The sequence below is a fragment of the Talpa occidentalis genome, unplaced genomic scaffold, assembly GCF_014898055.3.
Source record: "Talpa occidentalis isolate TD23 unplaced genomic scaffold, MPIMG_talOcc4v2.1 talOcc4.4, whole genome shotgun sequence".
NCBI lineage: Eukaryota > Metazoa > Chordata > Mammalia > Eulipotyphla > Talpidae > Talpa > Talpa occidentalis.
In genome coordinates, this window is record NW_023604295.1 from 6,009,537 (window position 1) to 6,025,379 (window position 15,843).

Genomic DNA, 15,843 nt, shown 5'->3' on the forward strand with positions numbered 1-15,843 from the left:
TATATATGCACATACATTAGCACACCCTTTGGAAGTCGGAGCTCTTGCTTTTGAGGACTGAAGCCAGTTTTGCATGATACGAGCGGCGTCGTTTATGGAAGACACGCGCGTATTTTGTCTTGCGCTGAGACTTTAGGCAAAAGTCACTTGGGGAGGGGGTAGCGAAGCGAGAAAGAAACGGACAGGCGACCGACCACGGAACGTCCCCATTCTGTGTTTGCTGGCCCTTTCGCTCTCCGCCTTCAGCCTCTCGGACGCGCCCGGGGATTGTGCCTCCAGCAACTTTTATAACAGCCGCGCACTGGACTTAACCTCTCCAGGCTGGACTGGGGCGCAGACACGTCCCTCCCCAGGCGTTTGCCTCTGGATTCGGGGGGCCCACGGTGTAAAGCGCCGGGCGGTCGGTTGCTAGGAGCCCAGCCCGGGTCTGCGGCCGAACGGCCGGGCCCGAACTTCCCCTCGGGACAGTTAGCAGCGCGCCCCTCCCCCTGCGCCCCGCCGCCGTAGGAGCCCCTCGGGCCGGCGCGGGGCTCGGGGAGCCGCCGGCCGGAGGGAGAGCCGCGCCCGCGCCGCCGGGGGTCGGAGCCGCTTGCAGAGTCCCCACTCAACCGGCTTGTTGTGATGCGTATCCCCGTAGATGCCAGCACGAGCCGCCGCTTCACGCCGCCTTCCACCGCGCTGAGCCCCGGCAAGATGAGCGAGGCGCTGCCGCTGGGCGCCCCGGACGCGGGCGCCGCCCTGGCCGGCAAGCTGAGGAGCGGCGACCGCAGCATGGTGGACGTGCTGGCCGACCACCCGGGCGAGCTGGTGCGCACCGACAGCCCCAACTTCCTCTGCTCCGTGCTGCCCACGCACTGGCGCTGCAACAAGACGCTGCCCATCGCCTTCAAGGTACCCGGGCGGGCGCGGGCGGCGGGGGCCGGCGGGGGCCGGGCAGCGCCCGAGGGCAGCGGCCGGCGGCGGCGGGCGGGGCGGGGACCTGGACAGGGGCCGGCGCGGTCCCCCCCCGGGCGCCCGCGGTCCAGCCCGCCGCTGCGGAGACGCGGGGATGCTGCGTTACCCTGGAGACCCCGGGGTGGGGGCAGCGGCGGGGCTCGAATCATGCCAGGCGGCCCCAGAGGCGTCCACTGAGGACGGGCGGGGACACCCCAGCACCCCCGCAGGGAGCCGGAGCTTTGGTACAAAGTGGGAAGTTAGAAGCCGGCGGGGACAAGCCTGTATTCGGGCTTCTCCCTCTGCCGTGACGCGCAGATGGAGGCAGGACGTAGCGAGAGACACTCTGGTGCCTTCGGGTCAGTGGATGTAAACTGACCAGGAGACACCGTCGGGGCGCCCACCCCACCCCCAGGAGCAGCCCTATAGGAAGCAGCCTGTCCAAAGTCCGGGGCGGGCGGAGATAAGTTTGCAAAAGTTTTCTGCCGGGTTTTTGCGAGCTTCCAGCTGCCTCTGCGGAGCCTCCATAGAGAAATCCTGGTTCTTTTCCTGGAAGCCCCGCGGGCGGCACCTGGGGCTCACCTGGGCGAGAGGCGGCCGGGCTGCCCCGGGCCGGGCTGCTCCAGGGGGGCGGCTGCGGGGCGCCGGGCTGAGCAGCTGCAGGGGGCTCGGTTCCCTCCTCACCCCTGAGCTGGCCTCGCTCTGAGCTGCCTTTAAAAACCTTGGCCTTCCACTGGGATGTATAAACAACCCCGGGCGTTTTTAAACAACGACTCCACCACTCTGGCAGCAGCAGCAGGAACGGGGTTCTGCGCTCCTGGGTCTTGCTGGGGGTGGGTTTTAGTACAGTCAGGGCGGTCGGGCAGTTCCTTTTTATTTAAAGGGCTAAGGCGGGTTAGGGGACAAAATACAAAGCTGTAAAGAGCAGACACTTTAAAAAAAATCTAGTAAAATATTTGTGTCCTGTAAGGGGAGATTAATTTAATATCAGCTCTTTCTGGTTCCAGGTTTAGGCTGGAACTTAATCGCACTATAAAAATTAATGTTCAGTTTTTAAAAAAAATACTGTCACTTTTTTAAAATAAAAATTCTTTGTTTTTAAACTTTACCCACCTTCCACATTTAGATTAGGATTTCTAAAACAAAACAAAGGCGCAGTTGGCTGTGTCTCTAGAATTGCCTCCGATTTCTGAACGCAGAGGTTTTGAGGGGATGGAATGAAGCTAAATTAGGACTCTGCCCTTCCTGCCCCTTCCTCCAGTGATGTAGCTTAGGGCTGGGGGCCCATTTCAGTTTTAAATTATCTGAATCCTGAAGCCCTTTACATAGACAGACCCGGCTGGCAGATTCCCCTGCACTCGCTGGGTGAGCGGACCAGTTGGTTGGGCCCTGAGGTCACTTTCAGATAAACACAGAGGAAAGAGAGCAAGTTGATCAGCAGCCAAAAGGTCATTTACATCAGGTTGCCCCGGACACACTAAGGGTTCTGGGGCATCTATGGCTTTCTTTGGGGTCAATCTTCTGAATCGCTCCTCTTTAACCAGGAAACCCACCCCCACAACACTAAGTGATTAATAAAGAATCGTTCAGGAGTCAAAGTGATGTCGCGTCTCAAGACACCACATGACAAGTGTTTGTTCCTCTAAAGGAACAGCAGAAGTCATCTCATTGCCTTTATGAGCCAGCCAGAATTTCTTTCTAGCAGAAATCTTCATAAGTATGGAGGTTTCCTTTTAAAATTCACTCAAAAAATCATGTTTATTTTACTAAAGGATAGTTCATAGGCTGTTAAAAGAACAAGGTGTAAAGCCCTTGAAAAAAATTCAAGGGGATCTTGAGAGCCTTTGGGAGAAAGGACAGGACAGCAGAGAAATCAGCCTGCTTGATTAGTACCTGTCACCACCCAGGTCCCAGGAGCTGGGCCTTCGTGGAGGAGACCTCCCCCCTGCTGAGTGGAAAGAAAGAAACAGACACAATTTTCAGTGAGGAAACCAGCGCAAAGTTTAGGGAGAAAATAAGCTGAACTTCACAAAGTACTGTGTTCTGTCCTGGGCTTCTCCCTGCTCTTGTTCTGCCAGCCACTGCCCTGGGCATTTCTACAGAAATGATTACTTTAAATTTTGGATTTTAAATAAGCCTCAGAGAATCTGCTGACGTTTACCAGGAAAGAATGTCATTCTCTGTAAGAGGGAGGAGAAAATGTGAACTCATGATATCGTTTGGATGCTATTAAAAGAGATGTTAAGTGATTCTTGAAAAATCTGTTAAAATTCTAAGGGTAAATACACTGCCTTAATCTTTGAAACCACGGGGAGATTTTAAATTACGGACTTTCCTTAAAATAGATGAAAATTATCCTAGTTGCTTTTCCTGGGCCTGAAAATGTCCTCATGCCCCAACTTCTCCCATGAAACACCTTTATTTTTTACTATTGAGAGAGCCATATTTTACTATTGAGAAGTCTTGCAGACAGAAGCAGGCTGAAAAGCTGTCTGGCTGACTTGGGCTTTATTTTGCAATACGGTAATATTACAGTTTGTTTATACCCTCCTCGTACACCAGTGTCCATTGGTATAAACCTGCCGGCAGCAAGTTCAGAGGTCTGGGATGCTGCGGGTGATATTCCTTTTATAAGAAGGAAATAAGCAATGTTTGCCTCGGCAAACTCGTGAGTCGTAGCGATGGGGTAAATGTCGTCTGGACTGTATTCAGAGTTCAACTCCATAATGCTCTTTGAGACGCTGGAAAATTAAGGGATTTGAAATAAATGAACTGTATCTGTAATTCCAACTTAGAGTTGGTTTACAATGCCCATTTCAACTGTGACCCAGAGCAGTGTTGGGAGGTGTGTGTACTATAGAGGAGGGCTGATATTTTGCCCAACTTCCTGATGCTTTAAAAACAGAGAAGTAAAACAAAATATGAGATATGCTTTGGCCAACAAGTCCCTTCTTGTCTGTTTGGCCTGTGTTAAAATGTAAATGTTTGTGTCTCCTTACCCATTGTTTATAGCTTTTCATTCCAGTTACTTCTTTTTTACTGTTTGAAGTTAGATTTTGAAAATTGTCTTCCTATTAGCAGTGAAAAAATCTGTGTCAAATTTGTAGACATGTTAGTTTTAAAATAGAAAATATTTTTTGACCTTGCCTAATTAGGCTTGTTAATGATCAGATGACACAGATTATTAATATAATTTTTCTGGATTTCATATTTTTCCCCTTCCCCCCACCAAAAGAAATCCCTCTGAGATCAATAAAAGGCCAAATCAATGATCTTTGGTTACCAGATATCTTTCAGCCCTGCTATGATATTTTAAAGAGAGGAGAAGTTAAGTTCCTGATTTTTTTAGTCTTAAATTCCCTCATCAACAAACTTTTCTTATTTAGCATCTTGATCATATTATTCTAGACGTGTCCCTACTCAGTGCAGGTGTCTGGAACGGGCCAAATTACTAACAAGGGTGGTTTGGGAAGCAAGAGTGAGACCTGGGTCTGGAGCACTGTGATAGGAGCTAATTGCAGGCGGTGATTTAGGATACATATTGATAGTTCTAAAATAAGGTTTACTTACTTGAACATCTTTACAGAATCTGTCTCAATAATGAGTTATTCAGTTTGCAAACCATGCCGTTGAGCCAGTCCCTGTATTCATCCTACAGGTGGAATTAAAATCAAGAAGCCAGGTCATCACAGGGAAGGTGGCACAAGGAAGTAACAGTGTGTCTTCGAGGGGAGTGTTTCAACACTGGGAGCTAGTTTTACATAGGGAAGTGAAAATGGTGAAGAAAAAAAGTAGGAGAATTTTTAAGAGACTAAAGAGAGCAGAATAAACAAGCATATTTTGTGGGACTAGAAAAAATGGTAATAGTCACTACACGACTGATTGGGGAGATGTATTTCAATGATGTTTTTGAAACAAAAGGGAATTGTCCTATTACTGCTCTTAATTAAATGACAACAAACACACTTATAAATGGGAACTAAATACCTAATTAGAGGTGCTTGGGGAGTAAATAGCTGTGTTTTTAAATCTCCTTTATAGAAAACATGTCCAACAAGTGGATGGAAAGGGTTAGAAGGAAAGATGAAAGGCCTGGCCTTGTTGACATGCAAGTTGGATAAAAATAGATAAGGAAAAGGCCCACAGTTTGTCATGAGAGTCCACTCTCCTGGTATTGGCTTGGGGTTACCTCCAGCCCTTATAGTGAGTGAGTTCACTTCCCTGTCATACTCCTCACACCCAGGAGTGAACATCGTAGTGAGTAAAAGCAGTAGGTGGACCCAGATGATGGGCCAGGGTGGTGGCTAAGCAGGCACTGGGAGGGATTTTTCAGAAACATGGCTTTGCCATCACAGAAGTGAGCCTCTGACAGCCTTATATACAAACAGGAAAAGAAGACCAAAAAGATGAGTTTTACCCCCCAATTATGTACCAATTATGAGGTCAACATCAAGAAGTGGAAGACAGGGGAAAAAATAATCACTGTAGAGTGCTTTACTCTCACAACTCAAAAACAAAACAAGATTATATTGCTGGAAGGAATAACACAAATTTCTCTACTGAGAAAGTACTCTTAAGAAATAGCAGAGGGCCTCCCCAGTGGCGCAGCGGTTGAGCACTGGGCTGCGAAGCTGCCCGCAGCCTCTGCAGCACCGGTTCCATCCCCGGCCACCGGCGAGGGTCCCACATGGCGCGCAGACCTCTCCTGCCGCCCGCTGCTCCCCTCAGCAGTGTACTTCGGTCCTTCTGCCTGCTCTGCTCCCCGCTCTGGCTCTGGTGAATTCTCTCACCATCGCGCACTGCTGGCTGTACCCAGTGCTTGTATAAATAAATAAATAAATCTTTAAAAAAAAAAAAAGACAGAAAGAAAAAGAAATAGCAGAAATGACATGAACAAGTACAACATGGGACATTTGGATTTGAAATTCTATAAACTTTTAAAAATAGAAATGAGAGAACTAATAGAAATGTCCAGCATAAGAACGTAGTTTCTAGAAGGGTCAAGTGATGCCCAAGAAATGGATACTGTTACAGGAAGCATCTCCAGGCCCTGCTCTTTAGCGCATGTTACTGCTTTTTATGACCCTTGTATCAAAAATATTTATTACCGGTTTTCTTCAATGGTGCTGATAAGAATCCATTCCTCTTCAATTACATGAAAGGGGTTCCTCTTCAAGGTCAGTGGGCTTTGGAGAAAACCTCGGGCATCTATCAGCAGGTAGTTCACACATCTCAAGCTCCAGATATGAAAAAGCAACATAGTTCCACTCCCGATTCAAAGTTGCGCATCAAAGTGAATACTCCTTTGAGGTCTGTGCATTTAGTGATTAGTAATAAGCAAACAGGAGGTTTCTGATAATATTCTTTTGAGTGGGGAGGGAGAGACTAGTAGCGCAGAATTCAGTGCTAGCAAAAATCAGATGATGGAATTGAGGAGGTTGACAGAGGTGACCTGCAAAGGGACTTTAGAATCGCCCAAGAATTGTCAGCATTTCGGGTATAATGATGGAATTTAATTTTAACAGAAATCAATTTAAACACATCAAGGCCAAGTCGACCCTGTAAACCTTGTCAGGAAGGGTCTGGGCAAGTGAAAGATGGGTTAGGTTATAAACTTAAAATACAAGCTGTCCTGTGTCTCAAACATTAAGAATTAAGGAGAGGAGATGGCATGCGCGAGCAGTCTCTCCGTCACGGTGAATCTTGTCCATTTGTGCTGCGTAACCACATGCAGCTCAGGAGGTGAATTTTTGGGAAATGTTTTATGATATGAAAATTTATATTCCATCACGCATGATGGAATTCAAAGTAAACCTTCCCACTATTTTGCTTCACGTTGACTACAATTCCTTTGCAAACTAAAAAGAATCACAACGTACTTAATTTTAGAACAGTGACAGCCAAATAAGGCAAAAGCTTGTGACATGCAATGTGTGCCTTTGTCCCTTGTCTGGTGTTTAGGTGGTGGCTCTGGGGGATGTTCCAGATGGTACCCTGGTCACAGTGATGGCGGGCAACGATGAAAACTACTCAGCCGAACTGAGAAATGCTACCGCCGCCATGAAAAACCAAGTGGCAAGATTTAATGACCTCAGGTTTGTCGGTCGGAGTGGAAGAGGTATGTACCTGTCAAAACTGAGCTGGGAACGTGGAGTATTTACATGGCAACAAGGCCACATTTCCAAACTTCTAGAAGTTTCTGTCACGAGATGCCTAGAAATGCCCTTTCTTTGTGTCATTATTGCTATGTCAAGCTCCTGAAAAAAAATATTTATTTAACACTTACTGTTTGAAATGGAATCTAGCTTTACAGGATTGTTTTTTGTTATTGAATTGGTGTGAGACTGATATGGAACCTGCAAAACATGAATTGTGAATGTCAAGGAAACCCTTCAGATCTTACTAAAATGTAAAACTCTAAAGCTTAAAATTAGGATTGTGTAGTTGGGGTCCTCGCTTTGATATGGAAGGGAAATCTATTCATGGAAGCCTTCAACATAGGATCACGTGCCATCTGTGGCAAGTGACAGAGCTGGGATGGTCGCTCCTTATGATTTTTTTTTAAAGTTTTTTTTTTAAGATTTATTTATTTATATACAAGAACTGGGGCACAGGCCAGAGTTATGGGGGGTGAGAGGATTCACCAGAGACAGAGTGGGGATCAGAACAGGCAGATGGACAGAAATACACTGCTGAGGAGAGCAGTAGGCAAGACAAGAGAGGTCTGCTGCGCCATGTGGGTTGCTCCCTGGCTGGCTGGGGGATCGAACTCGTGCTTCAATGGCTGTGGCGAGCTTCATAAATTGTGTCTTAACCCCTTGCACCACCAGGGAGGCCCCCCGCTCCTCGTGATTTGAAGGGATTTGTAGCGTATGGTATTGCAATGAGGTTACAAGGCAGCTTACCTTGCTGTTGTAAAATAGGAAGAAACGATGCTGGCTCTGGTGTGGTGCAGTAGTTTGATGACAGCTGAACTTCCTATTTCGTGTAATTCAGATGCCTTATTGTTGGGGTGAAGAGTTGCACCCAGTGAACATTTTACTTGCTAATAATATTAGAGCCTGGATTATCCAGAGGATCTGTTACCTCACTGCAGGTCTCGATCTAGTTTTATTTTTCTTTGCCTTTGGCTTCTCCTCCAAAGACTAGTGAAGAGAAGGAAACTTCTTCGTGGTCATCTCTTCTGGGCCTCCAATTATTTTCAAATACTGTGTTCAAATATTTGTAAGCACTTAAGTCATATTTTATAAACAGCAATAATACTAGAAGCTTAATAGAGGGAGGTAGGGGAGTTTTTTTGAAGCTCATTTTTGTTATACACTGTTGAATAGCTTATGAATAAAAGTGATTTTGAATATCATCCAAACTCTTATAATACCTGAGTAGCATTAGATGACTTTGCATTAGGGAAATAAAAAATAAAGGAACACTGAAACATGAGTAACTGCCACTCCGTGTGAAGGTATTCAAAAATGCAAGAAAATCTGTGTTCCTAGGGAATTTGATTGGTTGAAAAGGGGCGGGGGAATAAAGGCGTGTTGATTCTTTGGGCTGCAGGTTTTGCTCTCCCAGCTGTCTGGAGCATTTTCAAAATAGAACCATAGGTGAAGAAAATAAAAACTCACAGAATGATTGAAAATATATGTTCCTTGTACTAACTGTGTTAATGACAGGGTAATGCAAAGAAAATTATATCCACTTATTGCAGGCATGAGTGAGGCTATATAGTATAAAAGCATAAGTGATTAAGTGGGTTCACTTGTTATATTAAAAGTCCCCGCCTTTCGGTAAATGGAATTCACATTATGATTCAGAGATGTGTGTTTAGAAAACATCTTGAAGGCTGCAGATGAGGAGCTGGCAGAGTGGGTGAGAAGCCAATAAAAAACAAAGGTCCACTTGCCTGGGCCAGGCCTAGCAGCCCGCTAACAATCTGAAGTCAGTTCTTGTGGATTTTTACAGCGAGGAGTGGACAGCTGGGGATGCTTTGTCACTTTTCCAGAGAAAGTATTATTACCATAATGTGCACCTGGCTGGGTCTGTGTTTCAGGTTTTGGTTATAAAAGTTTGGGAAACTCTTGAGTGACCCACACCAGTGATTTTTTTTTTCCCCATAAGGAGTTGCAGTGGCTTTCTGGCAATGCCCAGTTAGTCGGTGATAATAAAGAATGGGATTTTGAAAGCAGCGTGCTTCCTTTCCTGGCGTGGAGGGCTTGTCTCTCTTCCCTCATTGGCTGTTTCTGTTTTGAGTGGGTGACTAATAGGTGCTTGTGTTTACTTGGGGAACAGTGAGCTATTTCCCCAAGGTGTGGATTGTTTGCACTTGGCTGCCTGATTCATGCCAGTATGCCCTTGAGTTTGCATAAAACCCTAAGAGTAAAAGAGCTGCAGCCCAGGGTGGGCTGTCTTTGGGTGCCCCGGAGAGAGAAAATGAGCCTGGAGGCCATCAGGACAGTCTCTATTCTGCAGGACTGTGCTTTCCACGAGTGCTAATAAGTGACCCAAAGTACCGGAACCCAATCGAACAGTTGACCCAATCATGGTTACTAGGTATATTGTCGGCCTCGAGGGATATTGCGTTTGTGGTTGGTCCTACCAGACGGAATGAACCATCTAAAAACCCCTTTGACTCAGTCTCATCATTTTTCTCTTTAGTCGTAAAACTCAACTTGATTGAATTATGTGATTTTGAGCTGAATTTTGATTTTGCTCCAAAGTGATTCAATAGTTCTTTCAAGTGTAATGTCAAGGTTTGCCAGATATTTTTTTTTTTTTTGCAATTTGCTTCCCATTACAAAGAGACCAGATGATTCTCACTAATTTTGACAATTAGTCTTAATCTTCTTCACTGAATATTTAGTTCTTTAAAAGTTTCAGTGCATTTTATTGTGTTCTTAAGACTCTCTACTAGTTTATTCTCTGTTTTTGAAAACATGCCTGAAAATATGCCATTGGCATGGACACCACGCAGTGGCCGAGAAGGTCCTGGCTCTTGACTCATCCAAACAATTCATGCCAGTTTCGCCATCTGTCAAAAGCCAGTGGTCTGATGAATTCTGCCAGGGCTCTGGTGCTCAGTTTGCAATGAAGGACAGGAAAAAACCCTCCCTTTTCTTTAGGCAGCTGCCAGTCCATGGGGATCGTAAAACCTCGGAGAAATTGCCAGGGGTTGACTATGGAAGGGTTTTTCTCTGCTCCTCAGAACTGAACTGTCTGGGTGCTGGCTGCTGTCCAGGATCTCAGCTCCTAACCCCGGGTTCAGCCTGTAACCGGGAGAACCTGCCCTTCTGGATTTTATGGCCTGGCTGACAACACAGGCCCCTAAAAAATATTGGTGAAGGTTTGAGCCGTCTGAACCATCTTCCTTTTCTTCCCTTCCCTCCTTTCTCTCCTGCCCATTTCAGTCACGTTAAAGGTGCCTCCCGCCTTTGCAATTACCTATCATTGACCCAGTGTCCCCATGGAATCCGACAGCTCCTTTACCCCAGGAGTAGAGGGGGGCCGCTTCCAAGAGTTGAGAGGTTCCACCGAGCACACAGGTTGTTGCCTAGAACAACGGATGCTTAGTCCCCCGTTCCAGGGCTCCCTGCTCCTCCAGAAAATCGAAGTTCAGTAGCACAGAGAGTTCTCGGCGAGGTGAGTTAGCAGCCCTGGCCATGGGCAGCTGGGGCAGGTGCTACTGACCTTTTCAGTTACAAGAAAGTGTCTCATGACTCCAGCCGAGAGACGTTTAAGAAATTCTAGCAATGAAATCTGTGAGTGCTTCCGTCCCTCTTGCAGTACTTAATCAGTTGGAATCGATCAATCATTGAATACGGCTTTAGTTAATTCATTTTAGAACCAAAGAGGAAATCTAGCAGACCATATCATCAACCACATCGTAAATGGGGGAAGAGAATCCACTGCAAATTTCCTCTTGATTTTTCTGAGACTATGATTTTAAGAGTTATCTATCTATCTATCTATCTATCTATCTATCTATCTATCTATCTATCTATCTATCTATCTATCTATCTATCTATCTATCTATACAAGCACTGGGCACAGTCAGAAGCACGGGAGGGTGAGAGAATTCACCAGAGCCAGAGCGTGGAGCAGAGCAGGCAGAAGGACCAAAGTACACTGCTGAGGGGTGCAGCGGGCGGCAGGAGAGGTCTGCGTGCCCTGTGGGACCCTCCTCCGATGGCCCGGGAGCAGCTGGGGATCGAACTGGCGCTGCAGAGGCTGCGGGCAGCTTCGCAACCCAGCGCTCAACTGCTGCGCCACCGGAGAGGCCCTGAGACTATGATTTTAATCTTCTAAGAAAGTCAGGGATCATTTTGAAAATCCCTGGAAGCCTTCTCCGAAGGGGCACACCCAAAAAGGCTTGGGTGCTCACATTCATATACCTGCTCACCTGTTCACACAGGTTCACATACACTGTCAGCTTCCCAGGCCCCTGCAGCTGGTTGGAGGACCTCCAGGCACGCATGCACCTCCCCCACCTCACCAGCCACAAATCTGTGATTTGGGGACATCTCCTTAATCTTGGGGGCCAGCCTAGCACCGTCCTCGGTGTCGTTGATAATTGGAAAATGAGCAAATAAACATGGAAGGGAGTCCTCTTATAACTGGGCTGTTTGGGTCACATCAGTTTTTATTACAGCAGGACTTGGGGGATATAATTAGGGAATTAGATCCCCTTCAAACTGCTGGCCCACAAGGCTGGGGTGCTCATCGGGGATGCATGCTTGTGGTCCCTTGAAGGGAAGCGGCCCTTCCGTGTCTCTCCTCGCATGACTGCTCAGGCCCTGTCTGCAGCTCTCGCACGAGAAGCCCACACCCAGCCCGGTGAGGCCATGCCTGCTTCCTTCTGCTGGAACCCGGCTCAGCTTCTCCGTGTCCATGTTGTCCACCCCAGCAACTTCCATCAAAATAAGTCCCCTCTCCTGATGCTTTTACAAAATGAACCTCCTTCATACGGTCTGCGGTGGACGCCTGCCCAGGCATAATATTTACCCTGCCACGCTCGGGTTACTGTGCATCTGCGTGGTGGCAGTTATTTGGGGTATTCTCACCCTCGAGTTATTTTACTTTGTTGGGGGGACAAGAGCGGGGAGCTTGCCTTTCCGAGGAGTAACAAGTTGGTTGCGATGAAGAGAAGGTAGATTTTTGGGGAGGGCCAGCTGCACTAGTATTCTGGCCCACGGACGTGTGTTGGTGCCGGCTGTCGCTGAGAAGTGGTCTCGGTGACTCACGATACCATCAGAGCATCCAGTCATTGGAAAAGTTTGTCTGGCAACGCAGAGCTCCTTCATGGAGAACATTCAAGGTGGTTAACTGCTCAGCTCCAGGAGAAAATCCTGGGCAAAGACACGAGTTGCGGTAACATCAGCTCTCCGGTTCTCCCCACCTCGACTGTGGCTGATCTGTGCGTTAAGATGAGTGTGGACTGGGCTCTGTTTGCAGACTTCAGTCTGGGTAAATAGGATGGAAAAAGATTCCCTAAAACTCCAAGCCTGGGGGCAGCTCGCGTCCATCTTTCCCTGGGATGGCAGGTTGGGAGCTCCGTGCCTGGTCGGAGGCAGAAGCCTCTGGAGGTGGGGGTGCCCGTCCCATTCCTGCTCGCGCCCCTGCTCGCGCCCCTCTGGGCCCAAGCCCGAGAACAGCTTCTGGAAATCTCCGCGGCCTCCCGCGGGGCGCTCCTGCTGGTTTTATGACGTGCCAAGCGTTTGCCGTGATGTCAGGCCCCTTTTTTAAACCGAGGTTATTTGGGTGAACAATATTTTAGGGCTGGTGAGCAGAGGCGGCCCTTCGGCCCGCCCAGCCCCGCCCCTCGGGCCCCGGGGCTCTTCCCAGGACGGCAGCCCCGAGGCTCAGCAGCCCGCCGAGGGCCCGGGTCCGGCCGCCTCTTCTGCTCTGGGTTGGCGAGGCCGGGAGGGCAGGAGGCGGCTGAGGAAGATCCTCCTGGCGCCTTTTTTTCATTCTTAAAGAAAAATCGCCGTCGAGAAGCGGCAGCTCTGCCTGCGCCGGGGTCATTAAACAAGTCGGGATCAGCCCCGCGGTGTCTGCGAGCAGGAGACCGTCCGCGGGAGCTGCGGCGCGGGGGGCGCATGGGGGGCGCGCGGGGGGCACACGGGGCTTGGCGGGGGCGCGCGCGGGGGCGCATGGGGGGCGCGCTGGGGGCACACGGGGCTTAGCGGGGGGCGCATGGGGGCGCGCGGGGGGGCACACGGGGCTTGGCGGGGGGCGCGCGGGGGGCGCATGGGGGTGCGCGGGGGCCACACGGGGGCTTGGCGGAGGGGGGGCTTGGCGGGGAGCGTGGGGGGGGGCGTGCTGGTCCACGGGCGCATGTGTGCCGTGTAGCTGCGGGGTGGGGGCAGGGGTGGGACGTGGCTGTGTCTGCTGTGGGTGTGCGTGTGGAGCTGTGGGGGGTGCGGGAGAGGCGCGCGGGCGAGCGTGTGGGTGCGCATGTGGGTACGTGTGTGCTGCTGTGATGGGTTCATGTGCGTGTGTAAGTGTGTGCAGAGGTGTGTCTGGAGGCGCGTGGGGGTGGGTCTAATGGCAATATGTGTGTGGGGGTGGGTATGTGTAGGGCCTGTGGGTGAGCGTGTGCCCCTGGGGGTATGTGGGGGTGTGTGGATGTATGTGTGGGGCGTGTGGGTGAATGTGTGTGGGTGAGCATGTGGGTGAGAGTGGATGTGGGTGTGTAAGGTGTGTGGGGGTGGTGTGGGGTGTGGGGCCGTGTGTCTGTGTAGGAGGTGTAGCTGTGTGCGGGTATATGAGTGTGGGGGGCGAGCACGAGGGAGTGAACACGCCGCGGTGTGTGGAGTGTGCTGTGGGTATGTGTGGGTCTGTCCCGCGTGCTTCCATTTCCATTGAGACGGCCTCTCCCGCTGATCCCCTCTGGGGACGCAGGCACCTGACCTCTGAGCAGAGCGACTTGCAGAAGAGCCTGAGGAGCGCGCAGATGTCAGAGCTTAAACCTGGCAGCTTTGCGGCTCCCAGCAGGGCCCAGGGATCTTGCTGCTGCTGGGGATTTGTGCTCATGCCCACGTCCAGGCAGCGCCTCCCCATCGCCCCCGCCTCTCCCTACCTGGGGCTGTGGGGCTGTTGTCAGCCTCCTCCCTGAGGTCTCAGGCCACAGGGGGTCGAGACCCTGGCCTTCCAGGGAGTTCGCAGCGCCCGAAGGCTGGTGGGAGGAAGCTTAGAATGGTCTTCCCGTACCCTTCCTGCCTTTCCCAGGTGGAAAACCCGCCCTTCGGGCGCCAGCTAAATGCTGTCAGAGCGTTTCTGTTTATTTCGCCACACAGATGAATCTCTGCTTTCGCCTGCAGAGTAAGACAGTCCTTCGGGACGCAGGCCATGCACCTGCGGAGCTTGCCTCCGGCCTGGCCCCAGCCCCAGGATGGCCCCTGAGCCACGGGGGGCCAGGCTGGTGCTCACTGGGGCCTGGGGCCGCAGAGCACAGAGGAAACCCCTGCGCTCCTCAGAAGCCACAGACAGGCCAGGAGGGGGCCTGTCAGCAGGAAAGGACGTTCCGTTTTGCTTTAGGCTTTGGTTTGGGGCCTTTACACATGTTTTTCCTTAATTTGATTTGAAATCATCCTTTGCGCTGCAGCCAATTATCGGTTCTTCTGGCTTCCTCTCTCCCTGCCTCCCTTCCCTCCCTCCCCATCTATGGTCCACCTGCCTGCCTCCCTCCTCTTATGCGTCTGCTTATCAATGTGGATGACAGTCTCACGGTGGTTTTCCAACTGGGGTGATTTTGACCCCCAGTTTGGAATGTTCCACATTTTTGGCTGAGCCTAGGGACTGGGGAAGACCCCTCCCCCCCCCAGCATCTAGGGGTAGACACCTGGGACGCTCATCTCAGTGCTGGAGACTCCCCTACAACAAGCCCATCATGCACCCCGCTGCCCAGGGCTGGGGCGGCCCGCAGTAGCCCCAAGCTCGTAAATGACAAAGTGTCCCCTTTACCCTCTTCTCGAGTACTTTCTGCCGCTCTGGAGAACCATGAATTACTCCCTGCACATGGTTCGCACAGAGATGGGTGAGCAGGCGCCGCTAAGCAGGGACGTTTTCTTAGAACTAGGATGGGAAAGCCCCGATGTCCTGCGCCCCGCGCCCTGGGACTGCACCGTCTCTGCAGGCGGCAGCCTCTCCACCGGGACGTCCCAGTGTGAGTCAGCAGGGACCGCCAGCAGCAGTGGCAGTGCACCCCAACTCTCAGAGCTCAGCACATCCTGCGCCCCCAGCGCACATCCACCCACCCGGGAGCCTGAGTTGCTGTGAGTGGACGGTGTCCAGTGGAACCAGAAAGCACCCAGCCCCAGTGTGGCTCCTGGCGGCACCTCACTGGCTCCGAAAGGCCTTGTCTGCACACCCAAAACAAGCATGGGGAGACTCCCAGGGGAGCTGCCATGTCCCCCACCCCCACCCCTGTCTCTGAGATAGACCTGGATTTGCTGCCCACAGGCAGGCGGCTGGCTGGGCTCTTCCAGAACATCCTCCCACCTACAGTGACAGGCTCGTTCTACCATCACCTGTTTTCTAGGCTGACATTCAGAGATGGCAGCTGGGGAACGCCTGGAGAGGTGGCCCCGGCGTTCTCTCCAGGCAGGGTCTCCCCTGCCTGCTTTCTCCAGTGTTCATGATTTTGCTTTCACTCCGCAGAGACCCTTGCGCCTCACTTCCCTGCCGGAAGCCTGAAGCATGCATCTGCCTCCTTTAAGCCCCCACAGCAAAGGCGCCAGCTAGGACATCAGTTGCAGGTCAACTCTCTTGAGATTCCCAAGAGTTAAGGGTGTGGGTGGGCCGCGTCTCAGCAGGCACAGCACCAGGCCCACAGGCTGCTGGGAAGGGCTGAGGAGCAGCTGTACCCTGAGGGGCAGCCAGCAGTGGTGACTGAGCCCCCCAATTGTGGATAAG

General features: G+C 50.7%; 1 protein-coding gene across 1 annotated transcript in view; it reads left to right on the plus strand.

Annotated features, from left to right (window-relative positions):
• The first annotated feature begins 584 nt into the window (after positions 1 to 584).
• Positions 585 to 15,843, plus strand: part of RUNX1 (RUNX family transcription factor 1) — an 85,579-nt gene continuing 70,320 nt past the window's right edge. Inside the window, exons 1-2 of the mRNA XM_037524980.2 lie at positions 585 to 891; positions 6,895 to 7,051. Of these exons, the coding sequence (XP_037380877.2) occupies positions 622 to 891; positions 6,895 to 7,051 (427 nt within the window). The 5' untranslated portion in view covers positions 585 to 621. The remainder of the gene's footprint in view (positions 892 to 6,894; positions 7,052 to 15,843) is intronic.